The following is a 25,649-nucleotide window of genomic DNA, read 5'->3' as shown; positions in this document are numbered from 1 at the left end:
TTAACCAATCTATTCTACTCCTTTTTTCATAATATGAGAATTCCATTTTAATTCTTACCTTCAATAACTTAGTAGCAAGTTTTAAAACATTGTTCACTAGTGTCAGTTCCTCCTTCTTATTAGGCTTTTTCTCCATTTTCAAGTACAAGTTTATCTGATTTAAAACAAAAACACAAGTATCACCACCTACTCAGAATTTAAAGGAATTATTTTTAAACTGTAATATATTTCAAAATTGTGATTCCTCAGCAGCATATGACAAAACTGCAATGAATTTCTGCAAGCAAGCAAACTTTTTGTTTCCTTTTTAATATTCAAGAACAAGTACTGGCTCAGCACCACAGGAAAATACAATGCTAATTTATGATATAACAAATTACATTCAACATTATTATTACACCAAAGTTTAGCCTGATCTATAAATTAGGCACAAAAAACCAACATAGGTAGGGTTTACATAATTTCTTTTCCTCATTCAAGGGTTGCCTGAGGTTTGACAATTCATCCCCCAAGGTTCTTATACTAGTGTGCAGACCTTACAAGACTTAACACCCTCAAAAGTTATTGAACAGGATGAAATGCAAAACCATAACTCTGCTAAAGTGTAATTTCTTTTAAAAGATTCTAGTGTGATTTAGTTCTTCATGAGCACCTTGAGAGCAGAAAAATCAATCTTTCCAGTGCCTTGGCATATTTGAAAAATTATTAAACTCTTCATTGCTGTAGGAGAACAGTATATTGAGCGTTTCAATACTTCTGTGATGTAGATGTTTTTAGGTCATTATTTCTGAGAAAGTTAAGAGTTCAAACTGGCTCTTTTTTGGCCTTTTAGCAATTTTGAAACATCAGCTTTCATTCTCAAACAACCTATCTTTGATATCCCAGACCAAACAAAGGCTAGGGTTTTTTTTCTTTTCTATTGCATAATGAAAGCAAATCAAAGCAAAAAATATCTTGAAAAGCCACTAACTTTTTATTTTAGGGTGACAACCTTCAAAATAAAAAGTGAACACTTTAGCAATGTGCTGAAGTAATCCTTCAGATGACACTTACCTGACTATAGAAAGGAAGTGATGCTCTATGATGCTATGATATATTTCACCACCGCGTTGTATGGTGGTTATTGAAATAAGGGCCACAGACAACTAAAACAAGTAATTGATTATCAGATCTCCCTAAAAACACCACTCTAAGTTTCTTACACAGGTTACAAACCAAAATCTATGCCTAATATATTCCAAGGCATATTAAGCTCCTGAACTATTATTATTGCATTGTACATTAAAATTATGCTTTCAAAGCCAAAGAGATTCCAATCTTTCAAGATAAAACTATTGATTTCAACAATGCAAGACTTATAAGTAGGACTAAACAAAAATAAGGGCTCTAATTAGCAACTCTGAAAACCATAGGAAGATTCAAAGATGTCTTTTAAGAGCTATTATGATTTCCTTAATTTCAGTAACAAACTTGGCATCAGGAGGAGTGTGTCTGCACAGCCATCTACCACACCTATTTTGAGATTCAAAACTGGCACTATGACAACTATGGTCAGACCATACATTCTGTTTTGCTCATGGATTTACAAGACCAATAAAAAACACTTTCAGAAGGACCTGAAAAATTACAACCAAACAGCATAAAATCAAAAAAATCCCTTTTAGTTTCCCATCATGACTCCTAATTATGAAATTCATAGGTAGAATATAAAGCACAAAGAAGTGCCTGGAACTTTCCTGGTAGAAGCAGAATTTTCAATTTCATCTTATCTGTGGAGCATTTAAATTGCATCTGAGAGTGGAGACTGATTTATCTTTTTTTGTTATTGTTGTTGTACTTTCCTGTTTGTTTACAGCTTTGTTCTTTTCTCAGAAAGCCTAATAAATGTAGTGTGCCATTGTCCAGGACACTGGATCAGATGTGCTTTTTTAGATAGAATGTCAGTCAATATTCAAAGGGCTTGACCTTCCTTGAAAAGCCAAAATGTTAGACTTCCATGAGTCTGCCTCAAGAACACTAATTATGCTGTAGTACCCAGCTCAAGCAAATGAAACCAATCTAAAGTGAGTCCTACCCAGGGTGAACTGCATCCTTTTAGTTTTCTGAGAAACAATTGTGAATTCTATTTTGGTTTTCATTTCATAAAGCTTTCAGGCATTTTTGAGGAAAAAAACTTGTAACAGGATAAGCTGCATACAATACAAAGATAAGTGTCTGATGACATAATACTTCTTTAAGTTCTGAGGACATACAGAAAGTGTTTCTTTCAATGGCCATGCTAGATTAAAATGTTCAAACATTGACTCCCAGGAAGAGCATAGTACAGAAACCTATGAAAGCAAAATAAAGGCTTGACAATCTCTCTCCCCTCGCTCTTTGCATTTTTTTCCAATCTTTATCCCAAACAATTCCCTCTATTTTCATTCCAGAAAGAGCAGACAAACTTCACTGGGGCATTCAGCTCTGAGGATCAACAGAACAATGGAAAACTCTCCAGGCTCAAGAACTCAGTTTTCAGACTGGTGCAAAATATCTCAGTCAGGACAAGGCAGAGGGGCAGTCAGGCTTCTGAGTGTCCAACCTTATCTTTAGTAAAGGCAGAATGAGCCATTCTCACATCCACGCATCCTGACTTTGGGACACAGTGTGGAAGATTTTATTCTCCTACTTTAACACATTTTCTGTAGGAAACCTGTGAAAGTTTCTGAAACTGCCTCTTTACCTTGCCCTGAAAGGGTTGTTTTGTACCAATGTGAAACTTCAGAAGAAAGATTTCTTTCTAACCTAACACTAACTAAACATGCTTAGCTTGGAAAACTATCAGCAGTGCCAGGCAGAGCAGAGAGAGAAGTTTGAAGTACAAACACCAACCAGAACATTCCTGAGAAGAAACACACACTGACCCAAAGACAAGCTTGAAAAATGACAAGCTTGAAAAAGAGATTTCCAAGGAGTCTAGAAGAAGCTATATGTAATCCCTGCAACCTAGCAGTCCTAAGCTATTGGACTGGAAACAGCAACTCACTTCATTGAGGGTTAAGTTTGTTTTCAGATCTTTTACTCACCCATCCAACACTGAGATTCCAAGGGTTTTTTTCATATTTAAAAACTGTTTTTTATGTTTGTGTTCTGTTAGATGTTAAGTTATATCAAAGGAGATGGTACCTCTAAGCTCACTCATTTGAACAGAAGTTGGGATAAAGTCAAACATTTATCTCAGAAATTGAACTTTGGGTTGCAAAGTTGGTTCACTTCCCCATAATTAACTCCCTAATCCAAACTATTTTAATAAATCTACAAGGCTTGAGACCTACCAGATGAACGAGTTGTTTAGATACAAAAATATAGGTCTATACAAATTCTCACCTGCTCAGTAAGTAATATTGAGGTATTGCTGTACTTTTTACTTGTTTCAGATCCAAGAGTAACAAATCTTAAGAGAAAAACAGTTAGAGAAATGCACCAAATTACAAGTTCCCAGTTGTAGTGACAATCACGGAAAATCTCATGCATGTGAAGTAGCTGAAAAAAAAAAAGAGAAAATAAATCAAAATTTAATTTGAAATAATTACATTACGATACAAGAAAATAGTTACATATATCCACAAATTCAAGAAACATATCCCAGTAATAAATATATGGAAGGTTTTTAGGCCTATAAAATTTAACTCATAATTTTAAACCAACACTGTATCAGAGATATGAGATCTGAGAAAAGATAAATAAAAAAATACACTCTAAGAATTTTTAACCCCTGTTCAGACTTGCAAAGTCACTACATGGGATAAAAAAAAAAATACACCCTCACAGGTACTAGGTTTTATGTAAATTACATCCTTAATAAAATACTTATAGCTAGCTAGCAGGCAAACGCAATAGAGGTAAATAGAAATTGTAAAGAAAACACAACCAGAAGGCATTCAGAAAATCCTCTATATTTTGAAACAGAAGTTCAAAGACAAATCTTAAGCAACAGAAATCTTCTTTAAACATAGATTTGCTTACTAAAAGATTTTCCACTAGAGGGCAGGCAAATATAGCCAACAAGCCTGTTTTTCACAAAAGCATCAACCAAGGTCAGTATCAACTGTCTTTGCAGAAGTGTATTTTGATGCAAAATGAAGGAAAAAAAAACCCACAATGAAAAATGAAGGAGGACACAGATTTAAAATATGACAGTGATATCACAGAATATCCTGAGCTAGCAGGGATACACAAGGATCATTAATCGAGCCAACTCTTCCTGGTCCTGCACAGGACACCCCCAAGAATCACGGTGTTCCAGGTGCAAAATCCACCACTTGCCCTCATTAGACTCCAGACCATTGATGATTGCCTAGCCCTCTAATTTTTTGCAACAGAATTCTCTTTTGCTATTACAGAAAAATATTCTAAAATAGATGAAATGACAATACAAAATGGAACTCAATTCCAAAAAGCTCTAACAGCTATTACTGGTTGTTCACTGGGATCTTTTAACTTACTAGACATCACCATGCAAAAGGCACTCAAAACAGTTTTCAAAACTATTTAAGTCACGGCTGTTTCTCTACAAGTAAAGTTTCCTCACCTGTGCACAACAGATAAACACAACTGAGATAGTCAGTAGGAAGGCAGATGAAACTATCACATCCACTGAGCGCTGAGGACCTCGACGCTGAAAATAGAAGATATGCACATGTGAGTGAAACCCCATCCAATCAGCACTGGTATTCAGCACAAATAGTTAGAATCACACTGCTCTTCACTGGTTATTTCTCAGTTGAGTCAGTTCCCTACACACCTGCCTCTGACCACTTTTTCGTTAGCCACATTATTATACAAACGTTCTTGGTGACACAGGAAAAGGTGGAATATACAAGTGTGGTTCCAAGGAAAGAAGGGAAGACATTCCACCAAGGTGCTACCATATGCAGAAATTTAGAACACCCCAACTACATTCTATTATCAAAGTGATGTTATCTACCTTTCATCCCACCAGCATCACACTAAATTTTGTTTGCTTGTAGTTCCTGCTTTCCACCCTCTTCAGCCTCCACACCATCATTCCTTTATGTTTTCACTAATCTTTTTCTGCTTATAAAAACTAGTGATAGGAGATGTCAGGGATCAGAATGTCTTACAGTTAATACTTGGGCATAATTTCTAGCTTCACCTGGCATCCATACACTCACAGCACAAACACACAAGAACTGTCTTGCTTTATTAATTCCTTGTGTTAATGACACCAACTGATGAGACTCTTAAAATAAGAAGTGTCAGTATTAGACTACATGTGGTCACTTTTTACCCAACATACTCACGCAACTTTTCAGCTGGCGCTACTAAGTCAAGACTCCAACTCTGAACACAATCAGGCTTTAAAACAAGGTGAAAACCACACATTAACTTTCTCAAAATCTGTCTGCCTGAAGGCACTGCTGGCCCAGAGTCACAAAAATGAAGCATATATGGGACATATGCACCAATAGTAAGTCTACAGAAGGAAATAGTCTACAACACCAAACTTCCATCAGCAGGATAGGAGATATTTTATATTAGAACATAAATAAGATGTTTAAAATTTATTGTGTTAAAATCTTATTAAAGCAAAAATATACATTATTTTACCTTTAGATAGGACCTGAGAGAAAGCCACATTTTTATATTCTGCACTTTCTTCAAGCGAAAGTGAGGTACCTCTGATTTTCTTGCCCTTCTGGCAGATGTTAGATGACCAAAAAGTTTAGCAAAAAGCAGCCTCTGCAGAGAAGAAACAAAATTACCTTAGTTGTTAAATGATTTGCAGAGGTAGTAAAAACATAAGAGAAAAGGCTTCACTAAATATAAACGTAAAGTACAACATAAAGTACAACATACCAGTGTAAATTAAAATATGCTAATATAAACCAGAAGTGCAACATATTATTAAAGAGAAGAAATACATGAAAACATTTTAAAAGTCTCCACATTCTATTGATTAACAAAATTTAGCTACACTTTGAGTTCCTTTTTTCAAATTTTAGACAACGTATCTGCTCTATTATTAAAATCTGGGACAAAATAAACCAAACCTGCCAATCATTTGCATTAGAGAGCACTTATACCACAGAAGTTCCTTTCAACAGAAATCATTATTAGAAGCAGGTTAATTCTATTCTACTGTATTACATCACATATTTTGACAATAATTTGAGAACAGAAAGTATAAAATTGTTTCTTTTGCAGACCAGTAAGTATTTATATGCTGCAGCTAGTAAGGTTGCTCTCTGAAGTTTCAATTACAATAACAAGCAATGGAATAGTACTTCAGAGAGCAGCTCTCACCATCTCCAGCTACAGAACTGATTTAACAACAAAGTACACATGGCCTTGGCCATGGATGGACAGAACCACTGTGAATGTCCCATCCCTGGAAGTGTCCAAGACAAGGTTGGCTTGGGCTCTGAGCAACCTAGTCTGATGGAAGGTGTCCCTGCCCATGGCAGAGGGGTTGGAACTGGATGATCTTTAAGGTCCCTTCCAACCCAAACCATTCTATGATTCTATTAATCAAACTGAAGGTTTTGATTGAAACACACTGGAACACACTGGAAATTTATAGTGCTTTTTTCCTGAAACTACTTCTCCTTGTGGAAATCTGAAACTGGGACATGACCAAGCATTGGGTTAATGCACTGAGCCAGTTTTCCCCCAGAAATGCTCTCCAAGAAAATAAAAACACCACCAAAAAAAAACCCCTTTTAGCTTCAGAGACTTCAGTCCACTGGAACTGAGTCATCTCCTGAACTGCAAGCCCACTGAAGTGCTTGTCATCACTGATCTATGACTCATACCATGCTGAAGAAAACAAGTTTAAAATAGCCACAAAGTCAAAAATGCAAACATTAAACCTTGGTTTGCTTTAGATGAAGTCTCTTGGTTTGCTGTTCATACCTGTTTATATGTTCTCTCTGCTACACAGAGCAGAAAAAAGAAAATCCACACTAGAGACACCCGGACCACAAAACTTATAATAACCATTGAGAGAACCAGAACATCTCCATCAGATCCAAATGCAGTCATGCAAAGCTCAGTGGCAGAATGCGCAGCTAGTTGTTCTAAATCTTTAGCTTGGAAAAGTCGAAAGGCAAAGGGCATTAAACCCAAGATTAAAGATATGACATTTCCAAAAATCTGATAGCCAATTCCTGGTATATAGCTGTTCACCTAAAAGCAAAAGAAAACAAGGTATGTATTTAATTTTGGAATGATTTTGTCATTAATTCAATAAACAAAATATTAATGTTTTTATTTTATCACAAAGAACACTTTTTATCTGGTAAACTGTATGAAAACTTCAACCAATCATCATCCCATTTTATTATTTAAAAACCAGGAAGTCCTCAAAGAGCCCTTAATGCACAGGAACCACATAATTTAAAAATCCATGAATAAAACATTGCAATTAAACTCCAGTGCATATTCCTGCATTAAAAATACACTGAATGCTGAATTAGCCAAGTGGGCCAATTAGACTGGGCTTCAATCCTGTATGTTGCCCCTGTATGGTTTGGGCTGTATCCTTTTTTAGTGGAATCAAAGTGTTTACAGTGCAGACAGGACTGGAGGTCTGTTGTGCTGGCTATGGCTTGCTGAGTTTCTTTCTGCTGTGTCTTGCATCCAAACCTGTAAAGTCTCTGAGTCAGGCAGAGATCAGAACTAGGTTTGTGCATAAGCTGCTTTTTAACAAGTGGGAGAGAGAGAGTATCAACTTGTCAGAACTAGTGAGAGTTTTCTTTGGCTATGCTTGGATTTTATGAGCAACTGTACAAAATACCCATGTTGTATATTCTGAAAAAGATCACATCAATTAAATGCATTTCCAACTGTTTCCTGAAGAGGAGTACTAGGAAAAAGAAGGGAGGACTAGTAAGAACATCCCACTCACCCTTTGAGAGGTTGGCTTCCTAAAGAGAAAAGCTTTCTTTTCCAGTCCTAACTTTAGCATCCAGATCAGATCTGTACATTCCTAACCCAATATATTACTTGTTCATTGAAATCAAGGAGATAAACTTGATTATTCACAACATGTATCAATAACACTGAGGTTGGCTATGTGAGCAAGCACCTAACAAAGCAAACACCTTTTATTGTCCTAACACTGAAGATCTCCTAGGCTCTTTAATCTAGCAGTAACAATTAAATCAGAGTGATGTAAGCCATAGAATAATAATGTGAATAACAGATACTTAAACAATAACACAAACAATAAAACAAACAAATTAAAAAACCCACAAGCAACCAACCAACCACCAAAAAAAACCAACCAAACAACAACAACAAAAAAACCCATAGACCAAGCTTGGTAGTGCTTACACTTCTAAATACAATATTTGCATAAATTAAAACAAATACTCACTCTGTTCATTATCATACCACTGATTTCAAGCACAGACATATCTGCTTTCTTGCAGTCATTACCCTCCCATACAATTGCACTAATTTTTTCTAGTCCTGGATTCAAACTGTGGATCCAAGGCAAATGACTCTGAGAAAGACAAACAATATCTTCCTTCAGAAATAAGAATGTATTTTCATGTCAATATGCTTTTGTCGCCAATATACTAACAAACCCCCTCCCAACCCCCCCCAAAAAGCAACAAAAAAACCACACAGAAAACCAAAAACCCAAACAAACCAAAAAAAAAACCCTACCTAAAAACACTTTAGAGTGACACAAATATTCCTATACAGCATTTACTTCTAAAATACATTAACCTCATTCCTCAAAATCCTCCCCTTCTTTTCAAAGAAACGGCTGTGAACAAAAATCTCCCCTTCTCTACACTCCATTTTCTAATAGGGATGAGCTAATGGGATTAAGGATTTATTGGCTTCTTTTTCACTCAAACATATCAAAGAAGAGAGAAATGTAAAAACAAAGTTCTACTTACAAGTAATTTTTAATTCTGACACATTTAATGAAGTTATTTTATTTATTTACCCCTAACATTCTGAAAAGCACTCTTCTCAGGTTAAGCCTAAGGGAAACAGTTTTTTTTTAATTTGCTCTTAATGACTTCAAAATCCTTTTTATGCATAAAGAGCCCCCCTGTGCACACTGTATCTGGCCAGACTCAGAGAGCAGTAGGTGTCTAATCAATACAGGCAGCTCCTAGAGCCAAGCAATCCCAGGTTAATCTTCTGAATGCACTTAGGGCTCAGGGACCTTTCTTTCAAACCACAGAGCCAAGTGAGAACTAAGGGATATAGAAAATGTTGAGATTACAAGTACTGCTGTGGCCATTTCTTGATTTTCCTCAGCCCTATCTCCCTCTTCTCCCATTCAGGAGATTAAAATTTCTTTCAGCTTTAGCCACCTGGCACTATGTGCATCACACTGCTGGAAGTGCTGGTGCTGGCAGGGGCAAGGGCATGCTATTATTTCTAGGTATTAATTATCTTTGATTGCAAGGAAAGGTTTCTTTTCATTTTATTGCTTGCTTTGTAAGTATTGATCTGAAATATTTGTAATCTGCTGAGTACTCAGTTATCTCCCTTATTTCCACTGGGTGAAGAAGAAATTATTTATAATATTAAAATAATGCAAATATTTATTGCAGGTTTTTCTTAACCACAGTTTTCCAAGCTCTCCCTCTAGAGGGAGCATCAACACCAGGAGCTGAAACTCAAAAATTTACAATCTGCAATCAAATAGAAGAATTCTCAACTGGTCAAATCAATATAAATCCTTTAGTGAATATATATACTGTAATTCAACTCACTACTCCAAGGTTTAGTGTTTTATGGAATGTAAGCAGGAAGAACTAAAAATAAAAACACTGCATGAAATAATCCAAATTGCTGTTATTAACTTTAGGTAACAAAAAATATAATCAAATAGAATTTAGACCTACATAATACACCCATAATGATATATATATACACATATATATACAGCATATGTTATCCTTCTGTTTGCTTTTCTTATATATACATTTCCAAATAAGTAAACAGAAAGGTGTCTGATAAGTGCTTATAAAAAGCACTTCCACTAGAGAAAAACAAAAGGGGGGGTAAAACCCACCAAAACCAAAACAACATAAAATTAAACAAAACAGACAAGCACACACAAAAAAATGAAAAAAAACAAAACAGAAAAATAAACAACCAAACAGAATCACCTATCACAGAGGAGACTTAAATCAATCAGTACTAAATTAGTATTAAGATTCAAACACTCAAATATTCTATAGGCTGTTTTGATATATTGTCATACCATCTTCTTTTGAAAAGTTAATGACTGAGTAGCAGAAATCAAGTTTCACTTGTTTTAATTCTATCAAATTACTTTGGCTTTGTTACTTCCATCTAATATAGGTCTTTCTCCCAGGTTTTCTGTGGCGTATGATAGATAGGTAACACTGATCTTGTGTGTAGTGTAAAAAAACAGAATTGGTGGATACCAACCTGATGAAATGGGTCATCTCTGAATTCTTTCTTCACACACGGGTTCACTTGAGGGCTTTCCACGTCTGTCTCGCTGGTACAGGACGAGTGGCACTCAGCACAGTGTAAGAGGTCCTCCCACAGCACATCTTCAGTTTCTGACTCTGGCCTCGCACTCTCTGAGTCTTGTCTGGAGCTTGAGCACCGGGAACTGCAGCTGGTACCTGATTTAGGTGTATCCTGAAAGCCAAACATCCACTGGAATTAATGCTGCTGTTTTAGTCTACATCATTTCCTGTCAGAGATGTTATAATGTTCAGATTAGTGCATCTGTGTTTATCTGGATTTTTAGGTTCTAATCCATTATCCTTGTCATCAGAAAGGTTTGTATGTTTATTGCAGGTGTGTCTAAGAGGTTGCACATTTCAAGATACTGTACCAAAAAGCAACAGTCCATGGCCCCTGCTTTTTATGGAGGGGGTCACGTAAGGAAGAATCTAATCATACTCATTATTAAAAGGAAATAACTACTTCAGTCTTTTAGAGCTCATTAGTTTAGAATTTAACAGCAATTATCAAGCCACAGACTCCAGCTGTATTTCCAACTTCTGAGGAACTGACCCCCAAAGTCCCCTAAAGTCACATCGTTACTACTAACATACCTTCTCAAAGACAGAGTGAGCTTTTTTGAAGACAGTAATGCATCAAGTATAGAGGGGGAAAAAAAGCAAGGGTACACATAGCTAATGCCAGGTTTATGTGTAATCTGCACAGTTAGACATAATAATTTAATTATTTTAAACAAACTGCACTTGACAAACAAGTATGCCTTTGTAAACTCAAGTTTTACCAAGCTCTTAGATAAAGAAAGAAAAATCCTAAATTTGGGACATTCAGATCTCCCAAGGCATAGATATGAAACAACCTATGTTGTCTTCAGAACAACAATGTAGAGTCTAAACTATTTTATACAATAAACAGAATCCATTTCCAGCAAGACAGGGGTGTAGTATTAAAAGCAGTATCAGTCTACTAACTGCCATCCTCTGGCAATTTCCATTCCCTCTTAATACCAAGTTTATTTCTACTAATTTCTCTTGAGAACACACAATATTTTACACTGAAAAAAAAATTAAGCACTGTTTCAGAAGACATACTAACTTAGTCCACAGTCCTTTACTACCTGAAGAAATGTTCTTCATTCTTTCTGAAAGCCATGTTTAATGTATGTTACACAAACCATTTTGTAAAGAAATGTTTAGAAAAAATTTGGTCTGAACTCTTTCTGCACCTCTTATAAAGAGAGGGATAACATGAATGCAGAAAGAGTCTGAAGTATTTTTTTAAAAGAAAAAAAGAAGATATTTATAGAAGGCAGTCACTACTGGGTACCACTGAAGCTCAAAGTTAATAAAGTAAGAACATGAAAAACAGTTCAAACAACAATTAAGTAGACACGTAAACTTGAAAAAAAAATGCAGGACAGAATTTGAGAGTATATCCACTGACTTCACTATTTTTTTAAATACAAAGAAAGCTTTCACTGATTTGAAAACTATTGTTTCCATTTCTTTGTAATGGTGTGGGGGAGGCGAGTTGAGAGTAAGAAAGAAAAGCTTCCTCTTTCATTGCATCAGTCAGATCAGTAAACGGGGAATAAGTGTAAAACAGTACTGCCACAGCTAAACATGGATTGCATTTTGTCTCTAGTTTCTGAAGGTATCTACAAAGCCTTCCCTAGCTTTGAAGCACTCTACACTAGAGAAAAATATATCTAAGCTGAAAAACAAAAGAAATCAACTGTAATGGTGTCTTTCTGCTTCCTCCTGTGAAGCACTACAGCTGCACAAGAACACAGTGAAAGGAAATCTTCTGTAACATGAAACAAATAGTGCTATTATCATAAACCACACATGCAAAAGGCACTAAATGCTGAGATCAGTTAGCATTCTGGATCTTTCTAGCCAAAGTCCATGAGAAATGAGTGAAAGAATAGCTAATTTAATAATATTTTTTATGCAAAGCATCAGCCTCAAGGCTTTGCAGTTGTGATCAGAGCAAGCAGTACTGAACCCATCCAATACACTTTTCCTGTATCAGGTAGAGAGTTTACTTATGCAACTCTGCCTATCAAGCCCATCTGTCAGTGGACTTTTGTCAGTGCTGATTTTACTCTTTGCCTTCTTTGTTCAGCCTTAGAGAAAAAACAGCAATACAGCCTTTAAAAAGTGTTACAGATCTGTGAAGATCCATATCATTAGCAAAACAGTATAATTTTTAAAAATAATGAATAAATAAACAAAACCACAATAAGATATCCCATTCTCTTTCAATGTCTGAATTAAGAATTCTGCTCACATAGAATCTGTGAAATCCCCTATTATAAGCTGTTAATATCATCAAGTCTCTTAAAATTTTGGTATTTTTTATAAATTGACAATTTTGTTAAAATTTCACTACAAGATTTAACATTATTGTTTCAATGAACACGAGGAAATGAAAACTCAGAGTCAATCAGACTTTTCCACAAGAAAGCGAGTGAATCTAAAATACGAAATAGAGAGAAACAGGAGCAGTACCATTCTGAAAATCTGCATATTCCCAATTACTATTGTTTCTTTAACAAAACAAATTTCCAGAGGAGATAACTGGTGTCAAGGGACAGCAACAGGGTTACCATAACCCGATGCAAAATCTACCAAACATATTTTAGTCTCCTTACGACAATAGGAAAATAGGATGAAGCTCAAAAAAACTAGATTACAACCTTCTAATTTCAAAACACTGTCATTAAACAAAAGCAAAGAAAAAAAATTCTGTTCCTCACTGGGATGACTTCCAATTTACAGACTCCTGAAAACCAATATAGAAGAAAAAAAAAACATTTGTGGAAATGTCATAGTTTAACTCCAGCCAGCAACCAGGTACATGTAAGCTGCTTGCTCAATATACCTTACTCAATAAGAAGTCAAGTTGTTTTAAGAATTTAAAGGCAATAGAAATGAACATACCTCCAGAGGGTAGTGTTTCTTGTAATGGTGAGATTTCCTGTTTCGAAGTGTACAGTCGCTAGAAGTGCGTTCTACATTGCGGCGTAAAGAATAGCCAGTTTCAGGCCCTTCCTCACTAGAAACTTCATCTGATAAATTTGTCACAGTCCTGTGAGTATCCTAGTGCAAGAAAAACAGTATTAGTAAGACACAGACCAGTTACTCTCAACTAGTGAAATCAAATTTCTTTCTACAGCTTTGGTATCTATGTTCAGTTAAACCAGATATTAATGCATTTTCAAGACTCAAAATTGGCAGAACAGGAATTATGGAATAGAAATTGTAACATCAAAAATATTTTTTCAAAGGAAGGCCTAGTTCACATCAGCCTCAAGAAAGATTATAATGCTCTTATTTTAAATGTGATTTTTCATAAACTGAACATGCCAAGATAGGCTTAGAAAAAATGTATCCACATCTGAAAAGAGAACAAACCTAAATAAAAAGTCCAAACAAACCAACCAAAAGTAACACTGAATTATCAATTATATTCAGTACAAAGTTAACAGTTACGACCTCTTACAAGGATGAGGCGCTTAGAGGATATATGTTGAATACTGAGGTCACTAATGTGTGTTACTTTGAGTACAGGATATCCAGGAGATATTAAGACACGGACAAATTAAAAGTTCTGCTTTCTTCCATGATCACTTCCTGTGATTCTGTAATGATTCTATTATTCCATCTCATTCTTATTCTTTACTATAGAGAGTCCTGCCTTTTTCACTTGGAGGGAAATCCTGCGCTTTCATCATCTTTCACATAGATCAATTAAAAAAAAAAAAAAGGAAAAGGAAGACAATTCATAGGCAAAGAAATGCTCAGAATGACCTTAAAATTACAAATTGCCAGTAATCCAAAATCTTTTCCATTTTGTCACAGAGATAGACCATAGATGCCCAGACTCTCAGAGAAGGAACATAACGTTTACCTGGTCAGGAAATACCCACAGATAAAGGACAGCACGCAAACTTGTGCATTAAAATAAAGAATACCAAAAAATGTTTAAACACCACTAAGGTTTCTCCTACAAGAAAAAGGAAAGGCCAGGAATATGATAAGTAAGACAACTCACTGTAATTTTTGGCTCCAGGACCCTAAGCCTAATTTCATTTTTAAAATATTTTTAAGGATAAAGTAGATAAAAATGCATCAAAGGCATCATAAAAAGCAACAAACACACTTACTTTGTGGTGACTGTGGTTGCTCAAGGCATCTCTCACTGTGGAAGGGCTCCACCCTGTCTCTTCTGGCCTAATCACTTCACACCGACGTTCATGGCCCTGCACACATTCTTCACTGCCTTTACCTGGCTTTTTCCCATCAAGGGACACGTAGCCATTATCAGTTTCAGTGGATTTATCTATTGAGGTTTTTGCTTTCTTAGATCTATATTCAAAACAAATACATGTATTAAATTAATTATTTCCCAGTCTAAATCCAGCTTATTCCTATCAACCAATGTTTTAGCATTACTAAGATGTCCACAAATCAACAATATTAACATTTGAATTTGATGCCATATTTCTAACTATTTAATGTTCTAAATAATACCCATTATCCTCTCCTAAATTTTTTATAAAATAAACTATCAGTGCGTGAAAGAAATGTATATCGCTAGCTACCGAAAGAAAAGGAAATCTTTTTTAAAAATAAAACTTAATAGCAGCTTTGGTAATAGAAGAACTACAAGCCTCAAAAGTGAAAGAAAAATCCTCTATTCAATCTTAACAAATAAAAGAGGTATGCTAGAAGTTGCTTTAATAATTATTAATTCAAAGCAAGCATGCAATTTCCTGAAGCTTCAAACAAGCATGCTGTTTAGTACTCTGTACTCTAATATTTATTTGGTGTTGTTTTGAATATACTCTGCTTACTGACAACCCTACTAAACAGGAGGGGATCTACTCTTTTCTGCATTATCCAGCAACACCCCAGGCAACATTTTTTGATATCTCTTACAAACATACCAATTAAGCACGTTTTTTCAAGGACAAAACCTCAAGGATTTTAAAGGACAGATCTCTCACTCAGTAGTCTCCCATAACATCCTCTAGAATCAAGGCCCTTTCCTAGACAATAAATGTGCCAGCAAGACTACCTCATGCAAGAAGAAGGCTCTCTCAGAGCAAACATTTGGGTGATTATACGCCCAAACTAGAAAGTGCAGTGGATGAAGGAATGAAGAGGAACTTGCTACCTTAATGGCAGGGACTTTTAGTCTTCTCTTAAGCTTCTCTATTGTCAAAGTAAATTAAATTTTGGTTTTTAGGTTCTCAGAATGCTTGGTGGAAAAAGGGGGGAGAGAAAACAAGAGGAAAGTGTTATAAGTAATGCTTCTGAAATTTTTTATTTTTATTTCAAATAGAGCACTGGGCATAGGTCAGGGAACTATCAAGAACCTGTTCAATTGATCCAGTGCTCCTGTGAGGGAATATGCACTGCCTTTCTCTTTAAGGACTGAGGCATTCTGTGTGGGCTTGGATTACACAGCAGAAGATTAAATTCCTCTTTAATATGTACATCAAACAAATTGGGAGAATTTGGAGAGTTGCCTCACATTCCTTCCTAGATAAGGTATCCCACACCTAAAGGGGAGTCCTGAAAGCAAAAAATGGCTAAGGACAGCTGGATAAAATAGAAAAAAAATTCAAAAAGGACCAATTCAGCTCACAAAATAATGGCATGCAGAAAAAAATGGAATAAAGGGATGCAAAATGATCAAGAGAAGAGACAATGTTACTGAGGCATTTAATTCTCCTTTCCCATCTTTAACTTAATTTTGTCATCCTAACTAGGAAAAAGGTTAACATTGATATTTCTTTTAAAGCAAAGGGACTGCCTTTCAGTGGCAACTCATTGCAAAATAATAAGTAAGGTCAGTTGTGAATACTGAGGAAGTAGCACTAAAATTAAATTTTCTGCAATAAGGAGGAATCCAAATAAGCTAATCTGTAATTCAAGAAATATTCCTTCAGCACTTCTTAAAAATTTATTTCAAACAGTGCAGAAGTAAATGCAGTTCTCATTACACACACACACATCCAGTCAGAAACACTTCCTCCACAAGCTACTAAACTGTATGAGCAGATTAATGAGACAGCTCTTCCAAATTTGATTTAAGACGTTTTTATACATTTTATACAAAACTTTAAAGCTAGAAGAAGGAGCCTCAAACAGTTGAATAGCAACAGATAAGAGAAAGAAGGAACACATCCACATATGCACAAATTTTTCGGATAGGATTTCACTACTCAAGCAATGTTTGAGTGCTAAAATCGCAAGACCAAAGCCACTGGTCTGGTATCAACTAAGGCTCATTCTAAATATCAGGGAGCTTGACTGAAGTCGTTATTTGCTTCTAACAGAGAAACCAAAGTTATTTTTTTTCATAAGACTCCCTAAATTTAAGTGTAAGCCTCAAGCCAGAAAAGCATACATTTGGGCTTAAAGTTAGGCTTTTGTGCATGAAAGAAAAACAAAACAAAAAACTCCACAGTAAAAAACACAAATAATATATCCCTTGCTGACAAAAATGTATGGTTTTCTAGAATTACTATATATACATACATTCTTAATCAACTTTTACAATTTTAGGCTATAACTAAAAGTATTTAGAGTAAAACAAAGAACACCAGGAATAAATACAATGTCTTAAAGGCTTGAATATATGCAAAAACTAAATCAAGAATGACTTTGAGTCTTATTCATGCATAATCCAGAGAAAATACTAAGGAAAAGTTAAATAAAGTTTCTGGAAGAGTGTGGATTTGTACTCTCAAGTATTCTTTCAACATATTTTCATTAGGGTTGATCAGAAAAACTCTCCTCTCTGTTTCCACTGCAAAACTTTTAGAGATTACAAGATTTTAGAGGTTACAAGATTTCCTCTGGAGTAAGGACACATGCAGAGCAAATTCCCAAACCAGTACTGCACTCTGAACAAATCACCTGCTTGGATACTGCCCTCTTTTCAAATAAAACTTATCAATAGTATTTTCTAAATTGCCCCTGTGCTGGATTAAAGTTTAGAATTATAATTTTTAAGTCAAACTGAGTTCTGCCAATGGAAAGGATATTTATTGAATACACTGTTCCAGTTTACCAATGATCTGAGCACAGGCAAATGGTGTAGGTACACAGGGTCCTGCCCTGACACAGAGAATGTGACTTCTGAGGTTAATTCAAAATAATGTATTTACAACCTATACTTAAAATTCTAGAAAACAGTATGTCGAAGATTTGTGTAAGTGAAAAACTGCTGAAAATAAATACCAACCAGACATTGTATATAAGACATTCTAATGTGCTTATCTAAAGAGCTTCCAAGAATGTCTTAAGAGACAGGACAAGTGTAGCTGTGAGGCTTCCTTGCACTGAGCTTTCATATGATTTTCTTCAAGTAATATCACCAAGTAGTCAATGTACTCCACACTGTGCTCTTGCTTCCTCATTCCCAGCCCCACTCCCATTGTGCTGACAAAACTGTTTGTATTGCCATGAAAAAAATTACATGAAGAAACTGAACTGCATGTTCCCCTGGGAAAAAAAAAAAAAAAGGTGTTTTTCATCTGAACAAGTTTGTATGGCTCTAGACATAAAAACAACTGTGCCTCTGCAACTGAAGGGGTAACAAAGGACTAAGGCCTGTTTACAGCCCTCTCAGTCACTCCTGTTCTTTTTCCTTTGAAGATACTGTATATACTAAGTAGTCATCATGGAGGCTTAACGTCTATATATATACGCACACTGCCTCTCATTAAATGGTTTAAACAAGTCTTTAGGATAAGTTCCACATAGCCTTTCTCAACCAAAAATACTCTGAGCCCAACAGCAGGAAAGGCAAGAAAAAAAAATATCTTCCAACACTCTTCTTACTGCAGAACAGTATCTTCAATGAAAGGAAAACAAAACATTAAACAGTTTACAAGATTACACTTGAAACGTACCAGAGAATAATGCTCACAGACCCAAAGAACAGCCCTGGTGCCTATCACTATGACCCACAGTTTATCAGACAGAGCTTAACCCATACAGGAGAAAGTCAAATGAACTCTCCTCTTACAACACTTACAAACACTTACATTTTCAAAACTTGTCCAAGGTTTTAAGTAGATATTCCCAGACGGTAACGTAAGTTTTACCAGTGGTTAAGAGCACGGATCACAGGTATGACAGACATGTTAGTGTTGCTGTATTTACAATGCAGCATGCACAACAAAACATCAATGTAATAATTTGCATTATCCCTTTTCTCAGTTTAATACTATTTACTGGGTATATTTTCGCTTATTAATAAATGTTGATACATAGCACTCAAAATGCTGCATGCATAGCATGTCTTGCACATAGAGCTATAGAATGGGTTTTCGAAAAACTTTTTTTAATAGCCCAATCAGTGCTTATTTGAATCCTGAAGAAAAAGTGTGTCATTTGATGACAATGACAGAGTCAAATAAGCATTCTCTTGGAGTAACAAGGAGGTAATATAATAAAGTAAAATTAAACAGTTGAACTTTTTTTATTTGATTAAAACTGAGAAACTAAGTGGGTTTTTTTTCCTAATAGCCTACACAGTGTAGTAAAATAAAAAAATATAATTTAACTAAAAGTTAATTCTGTACTCTGCTCTCATGAGATCCCACTTGGAGCATCGTGCTAAGCTCTGGGGCCCCCAGCATGAGAAGGACATTGCACTGTGGGAACAAGTCCAAAGGAGAGACAAGATGATCAGAGGGCTGGAGCACCTCTCCTGTGAAGACAGCTGAGAGAACTGGGGCTGTTCAGAAGAGACTCCAAGGAGACCTTTGAGCACCTTCCAGAGCTGGAGAGGGACTTTTTACAAGAGCATGTAGTGACAGGACAAGGGGCAATGGTTTCAAATGGAAAAAAGGTAGGTTAAGTTTCCAGTACTAGAAAGAAATTACTAAGTGAAGGGGTGGTGAGAGTAGAACAGGTTGCCCAGAGAAGCTGTGGCTGCCCCATCCCTGGAGAGTTCAAGGCCACACTGGATGGGGCTCTGCGCAACCTGGTCTAGTGGAAGTTGCCCCTGCCTGTGCCAAGGGGGGATAACTAGATGATCTTTAAGGTCCTTTCCAACACAAATTATTCAATATTTTTTCAAAATTATTGCATCAGCATTTGCAAAAGTCAAGAAACAACACATTAGTCCATTTTCAAATACTCAGATGAGTTTGCTATTAATAGTAAAAACTAGATTAACAGAAGTTTAATCATTACATCAATATTTACTTAATTAGAAAAGGGATAGTGCATCTCTAACACATACGTAGCCTTGAATAAATACAAACCCTGATAAAAAGAAAGCAGCATGCCAGATATCTCTGAAGACAGCGCCAATACTGCAAGAGGTGCTTGTACCGTAGCTCTGCACTGTTCCCTCCTGTGTGTTATCTGTGGTACTAGAGCCATCTCCTTCCCTATGTACTTCCAAATGTGCTGCTTTCCTTAATTTCCTTTGTCAGAAGAGATTAAAATGGGAAGGTAGTTTTGTAAGTGCAATCTGCTAGTTCTATAATGTGTTCAGCAGTTTAAGCATGCAAAAACAAGCAAGATTTCAAAGTATTTTGCTAAAGCTTTGTCTTATCAATTTTATAAACTCCATTTAATAAAAAAACCCTGATACATTCATTATTATATACTTAAACACAAAACACATTTCATTTCATCATCAGAAGCTTAAACCTACAAAAGTCACTGCTGCAGTATTTCCCATTGTAATGGCACAATTCACTGTAGCAAATCAGTCAGTGGAGTGCTTGGAAGACTTAAATTCTACATTTCCAAGACCATCTCTTTTCACATATACTTCCCACTGATTATTAGCCAGATTTATGAAACCACATTTGAAGTAATATAAACACTGTCACTCCACCACTATTCAGATAACTGTTTTGAGACAAAATGTAAGATTTAATGCATTAAAATTCAAATAAAACTATGCCTAAATTGGTCAATGCATAAAAGTTAGAGCACCAATTAAGCACCATTTTGAAGTTCCAAATAAAAACAGAGCACCAATTTCTCATCTCTAGCAACGCACAGACTTTAAACCCCTGCATTCTTTTTTCATGCACATTCTCTACAGTAGTTTAACAATCCTAAATTATAAAGTACTTTAACACAGACTATACCTTCTTCTTTTACCCCCTGTGCTGGGAGGTGGCTTAGGAGTTCTTGTTGAAACAATCTGACAGTGCACAGTCCCAAGCAGCAACATGAGCCATATTGGCCCAATGACTTCAGTCAGAGGTATATTATGTGGGCTCTGGGCTGTATAGAATAGCACTACAGCAGCAACTGGAAAAGAAGGGAAATGAAGTTGATGTTTAATGTCTGAAATGGCCAACTCATATGGCTTTTGTCAAAAACAAACCAGTCAGATGCAGACCTTTACCTGCATTTTAAGCCAGCTCATGTAATTCCGAGAGAACGAAATTATTATTTTGCTGAAAAACAGCAGCAATTAGGGTCTAAACAGTTGACTACTGTCTTAGTACCCATCTTTTCTTTCATACTTGTGATATTATATGCATTGCTCAAAAAAAGGTGGCTGAATGAAATAAGGGGGGGAAAACATTTGGAAAGCTGTATCTGTCATGAAACCACTTCAACTATGGTGAAACATCAGTAGGAGACAAAACCAAAAAGTAAATATCATCCTTAAAGTAGCCCAAATAATTTTAATTCTGTATCATGTGTTATGACAAAGCACAATCCACTGAGCTTGGTGAGACTTGAGACTAGAAACTCCTTACAAAGCAGAATGCATTTTAAACTCCATGCCCCAGCCAAGGGACAAAATTGCCCATATGGAAGGGCTGCCATGCATAAGTACAACCCTATAAACGCTCTATATATACTTGTCTGCATATTTTTTAGCAGTGAGGAAAGATCAAAAGACAAACCATGTAAACTTTGGGGTAATCCAGCTGAAGTGACCAGGGCTCCAACTAGCATTTGTGGTTGGAAAAAGGACCAGCTTCCAATTCCATGGCTAACTGTTAGTTTTGTAACCCTATAACCACTTTTCATATACAGCCAACAACCAGGCTGCTGCACCCAGAGTCCAAACACTCAGAAATATCTTTACAGGCTTCAGGTTAAACTGAACACATCCACCAGGCATGAAGCAAGGGGAAAAGGCAACCCCTCTCCTCTCTGCTTACTCTATGTCCTTGTTGCTCTGGCTTGAAGAGCTGTGATGTATAACTCAGCTGAGAGAAGCTACCAAGAAAAATAAAAAAAAACCCCAAACAAAAACCCCCCAAAACAAAAATACCCAGAGAAACTCCAAGAAACAATTCAAAAACAGAACTGGGAAATAATTCTCTGTGCCTAACATCTGCACATCCCACGAAACTTGATTTTTTTTTGTGTACTACTGAGAAGTGAAAGTCTCATAATTTAGACCTATTTCTAGCACAAAAAATACAAGTTCAACAGCTGTTACCAGTTCTCTACTGAAATTGACTGAAAAAAATGCAGCCACATACAAAGCTATGTGCCACATTCAAACATCTAAAATAAATCCCATGAAGCAACACCTAACAGAGCAGAGTCCTGGATGTGATGAGGTTTGATGTGTTTCTCATTAACTAATCTTTAGCAAGGTAACCAGTATTAGAAACATGATGAACATACAAAACAATGGAATTATTTTTGATTGTGGAAAAAGTATTTCTAATTTCTCCTCTTTTTCCTAAATTAAAGCACAAAAGTTTTGCATGTGAGTATTCTTTATTACTGTAAGTGAACTACATTTTTGCAGTATAAGGTTCTCAAAGACCACATGCATCAATGAGAAATCCAGCTTATTAAAAATCAATATAATAGGTACAGACAGCAAAAGATAATGTTATCTCTTTCTAAATGAGCTATGTTACTGATACATACAATTAGCTTAATGAGGTATAAAATGTAAAGAAGGAGCTGATTTTGGCTCCTTTCATACATTTTGGACAAACACATACCTCCATGTGAAATGTTTTGTAGGAGTAGGCGTACACTAAATAATTTAAAAATTCTCTACTGCTGCTAAAAACACATTAAGTAAAGCAGAGCTGTCTAGAAGAAATCATCTTCCAGAAGACAAAAATCTGCAGATTGCACATTCCTACCACAACAGATTTAGAAAAATATTATCAATCTGGTAATAGGGAGGGAAATCCAAGAATTTATTTCTGCACGGCGTGACAATACCTTCTAGTTCAGATTATCCAAGAATTGCTCCCACCAACAGCTAGGCAGAATTGGTCGGAACAGGATTTCTTACAGCAATTTTAATTATTTCTTTATGTATTTACAGTATTTCTACCTCCGTTTTTCTAAAACACAGTGACTTATTTTCTAAAACTGACACAAATGAAATAATATCACATTGAACAAAAAGCTGCCTCAAAGAAAGCAACCTTGCATTTCAAAGGCCAACAACCATTTCTTTTTAAAGCATTTAAAGTTTGGAAATATTTTTAATACCAAATTTAAAAATGCATATATATATATATATATATATATATATTTATATATCTCACCACCACAACAAAAAAACATTACATCACTATTAAAGTTTCTTGCTTTATAATTAAGAAATGCACAATAAATAAGTTTGCACTTCATTTTCCCCTTAGAATATAAAAATGTTTTAAATTAAAAATTAGGTATTACTATATACTAGATAGATAAGGAAGCAGAAGAAAAGGGTTTTACTTCTATCTTAAGTCACTGGCCTGTTCTGTGACCTTGAGTATAAAACACTTCTCTGTAGTTCTCTAATCTTATCACACATTGTGCTAATCACTTTACACTAAAGGAAACCAATGCAAATAAAACCTGGAGTTTAAATCTACAGCCAAGGAAAAGTTTTTTTCTGTAGATTTACGTAAATGCTAGCAAGTACCCTTGTAAAGTGAATAAATTTTAAAGCAGTAATTCCGAGCAATGCAATTCATAAATCTATAAAAAACACTTCAGGTAAATTATTTAGTTATGAACACATATAAATGAAATCTAGTCAGACCACTTTACAACAATGTCAGTGAGAATCTATCATGATGACAGAATATCCAAACTACAGTATCCAGATTCAGGGCAGGAATATGGCCACTGGAATTGGAGGTGCTTTGTTTTTAAGCTTCCATCATGGATTTTCCACACTTTGGTGCTGCCTTACCAATCCTGTACAAAACTGAGTAAAATAAAAGCAAAACTCCTACAGAAGTGCTTGGGGGGGGTTGTTTTGAATAGTTCTCAATAAGTAAATATGTCCATTTAACTTCACTTACACGTTTTAAGTCTTTTAATTTCTTTCAAAAACTATAAAAAAATCTGCAGCTAATTCTGCACAGTTTTAATATCAAGTATTTCAAATAGTTGGATTATAGTGCAATATGGAATACTATTCATTATTTCCTGCTATTTCTTAACTCACAACCACAGAAATACTTTGTCACATTACAGACCACGTGGATTAGGGAAATGATGCATTCCATCCACAGCTTAGTAAACCAGAGACCCTAAGAAATCTGAGAGGAAAAAGGCTAGTTATAAGAAAGCTCTGTAATTAATATCCTAAAAACTTGCTTGCACTCAAAATCTGCATTGTCTCACTATTTTTCTACTTGTAGGGTCTTACAAACGTGCCACAAATTAAGTGTGAGTATATGTTTAAAAAAAAAAATTTACAAATAGGAACATAAAATTACTGCAATGGTGTTTCTCAGAATAAGACACCCATGAACATGGTAACAAACCAACTACAACTTACGTATTTTACTACCTATATTACTATAAACAAGATTAAAATTATTAACGCGATGGAACCTCTTACCATAGCACAGACAAATTAGGAATCTATCTCAGAAATGGGGGTAAGAAAAACTTTAGATAGAAGGCCACATGAGTATTTGTCAGTACTGCAGGTCTTGGGACACTGGCATGGTGAGATTTCATACCTGCTAATAACATCACCACACAAGAGGTACTGCCTTTTTTTTAAACTCCTATATTGTTCTAATTAAAACTTCCAAATGATACAATGATTCACGGCTGAGACGACAGATGGTGAATTTGAAAAAGTAATATTGCATGTTAATTGGATTTCAGTGGAAAATTCATTAGTCATTTAGCTTCTCAGGGTACTTATATTGCTCCCAACTTTCATTAACCTTCTGTTCCATATCTATTGTACAAACTTCTGAAACACTTATTCTTTTGGTGACTTTCATACTGATAGATACTGACTCACTCCATTACATTCTTCCCTTTCTAATTTTCCTCACAAATAATTAAGAGACTCGAAGTCAGATTGCTAGAACTCAATACCGAGTATCTCAAAAGCTGTGAACTGACTTCTGTTTGTTAACAGTTGTCCTGAAGTGAATTAGATAGTCCTGAAAACCTGAATTGTATTCAGATGTGACAAACTAATGTGTGCCAAATGCTGAAGAAAACCTGTGAGGAGAGCGTTACATTTTTCATTATGCATCCTTTATATTAGTAAAAGAAATGTTAAACAAAAGATGCTTGGGACTGTGTTATTCCAATATTTTCTGAAAATACTGGAATAGACCTTAACAACATGAAGTGAACCAAGCAGCACACTGCAGCTTCCATATGGTTAAAACAAGGCGCTCAGTTGAAGCTGGTGCTGTAATCCAACTCTACCTTGGAGAAGGTAAAGAACAAGCAGCCAGAAAAAAATGACCCTTGATGTCACTTGGAGCCACCACCTGTAGAAGAACGGAAAGAAAACAACTCTCACGATTCCCTTGCGGGTCAAAGATGTCCAAGGACTTTCAGGTTTTGCTTTAGCAAAAGCAGATCCTTTAAAAAAAGAAAAAAAAATTAATTTATTTCATCATTATGACTAATAGAAATCTCAGTTGTTCAATAGCAGAGTAGTTAAGACAGTGAAATGGTGGAAGTGCAAGATTTATTCAAATAATTGTATTTAATAAGTACTCCTTTAAATAACTATCTCCTCAATCCAAATATGGCATAAATTGTTGATGCCCTCTTGACTGCCACTATCAGGAACTTCTACAAATACCTGTATTTCAGAATGTTTGAATAACAAAACATTGCCATGTCAAATTTATTCTAAAATGCATTATTAAAAATTGTTCTGTTTCATACAGGTATCAGAAACTTTATACGAAGCAGTAAGTC

The 25,649-nt window shown here is 35.5% G+C and overlaps 1 protein-coding gene across 1 annotated transcript in view; it reads right to left on the bottom strand.

Moving 5' to 3' along the window:
* The window catches only part of PHTF2 (putative homeodomain transcription factor 2), a 63,158-nt gene that overhangs the window by 5,424 nt on the left and 32,085 nt on the right, over positions 1-25,649 (bottom strand). Inside the window, exons 5-16 of the mRNA XM_053978384.1 lie at positions 25,146-25,304; positions 20,615-20,780; positions 19,772-19,936; positions 14,648-14,849; positions 13,422-13,580; positions 10,432-10,650; positions 8,381-8,509; positions 6,916-7,188; positions 5,611-5,742; positions 4,571-4,657; positions 3,367-3,522; positions 59-154 (exon numbers count right to left, since the gene is read on the bottom strand). Of these exons, the coding sequence (XP_053834359.1) occupies positions 59-154; positions 3,367-3,522; positions 4,571-4,657; positions 5,611-5,742; positions 6,916-7,188; positions 8,381-8,509; positions 10,432-10,650; positions 13,422-13,580; positions 14,648-14,849; positions 19,772-19,936; positions 20,615-20,780; positions 25,146-25,304 (1,943 nt within the window). The remainder of the gene's footprint in view (positions 1-58; positions 155-3,366; positions 3,523-4,570; positions 4,658-5,610; positions 5,743-6,915; positions 7,189-8,380; positions 8,510-10,431; positions 10,651-13,421; positions 13,581-14,647; positions 14,850-19,771; positions 19,937-20,614; positions 20,781-25,145; positions 25,305-25,649) is intronic.

The sequence above is a fragment of the Vidua macroura genome, chromosome 5, assembly GCF_024509145.1.
Source record: "Vidua macroura isolate BioBank_ID:100142 chromosome 5, ASM2450914v1, whole genome shotgun sequence".
In the NCBI taxonomy this organism is placed as follows: Eukaryota; Metazoa; Chordata; class Aves; order Passeriformes; family Viduidae; genus Vidua; species Vidua macroura.
The sequence above is the reverse complement of the archived record's forward strand: the minus strand, read 5'-3'. Positions and strand labels throughout refer to the sequence as shown.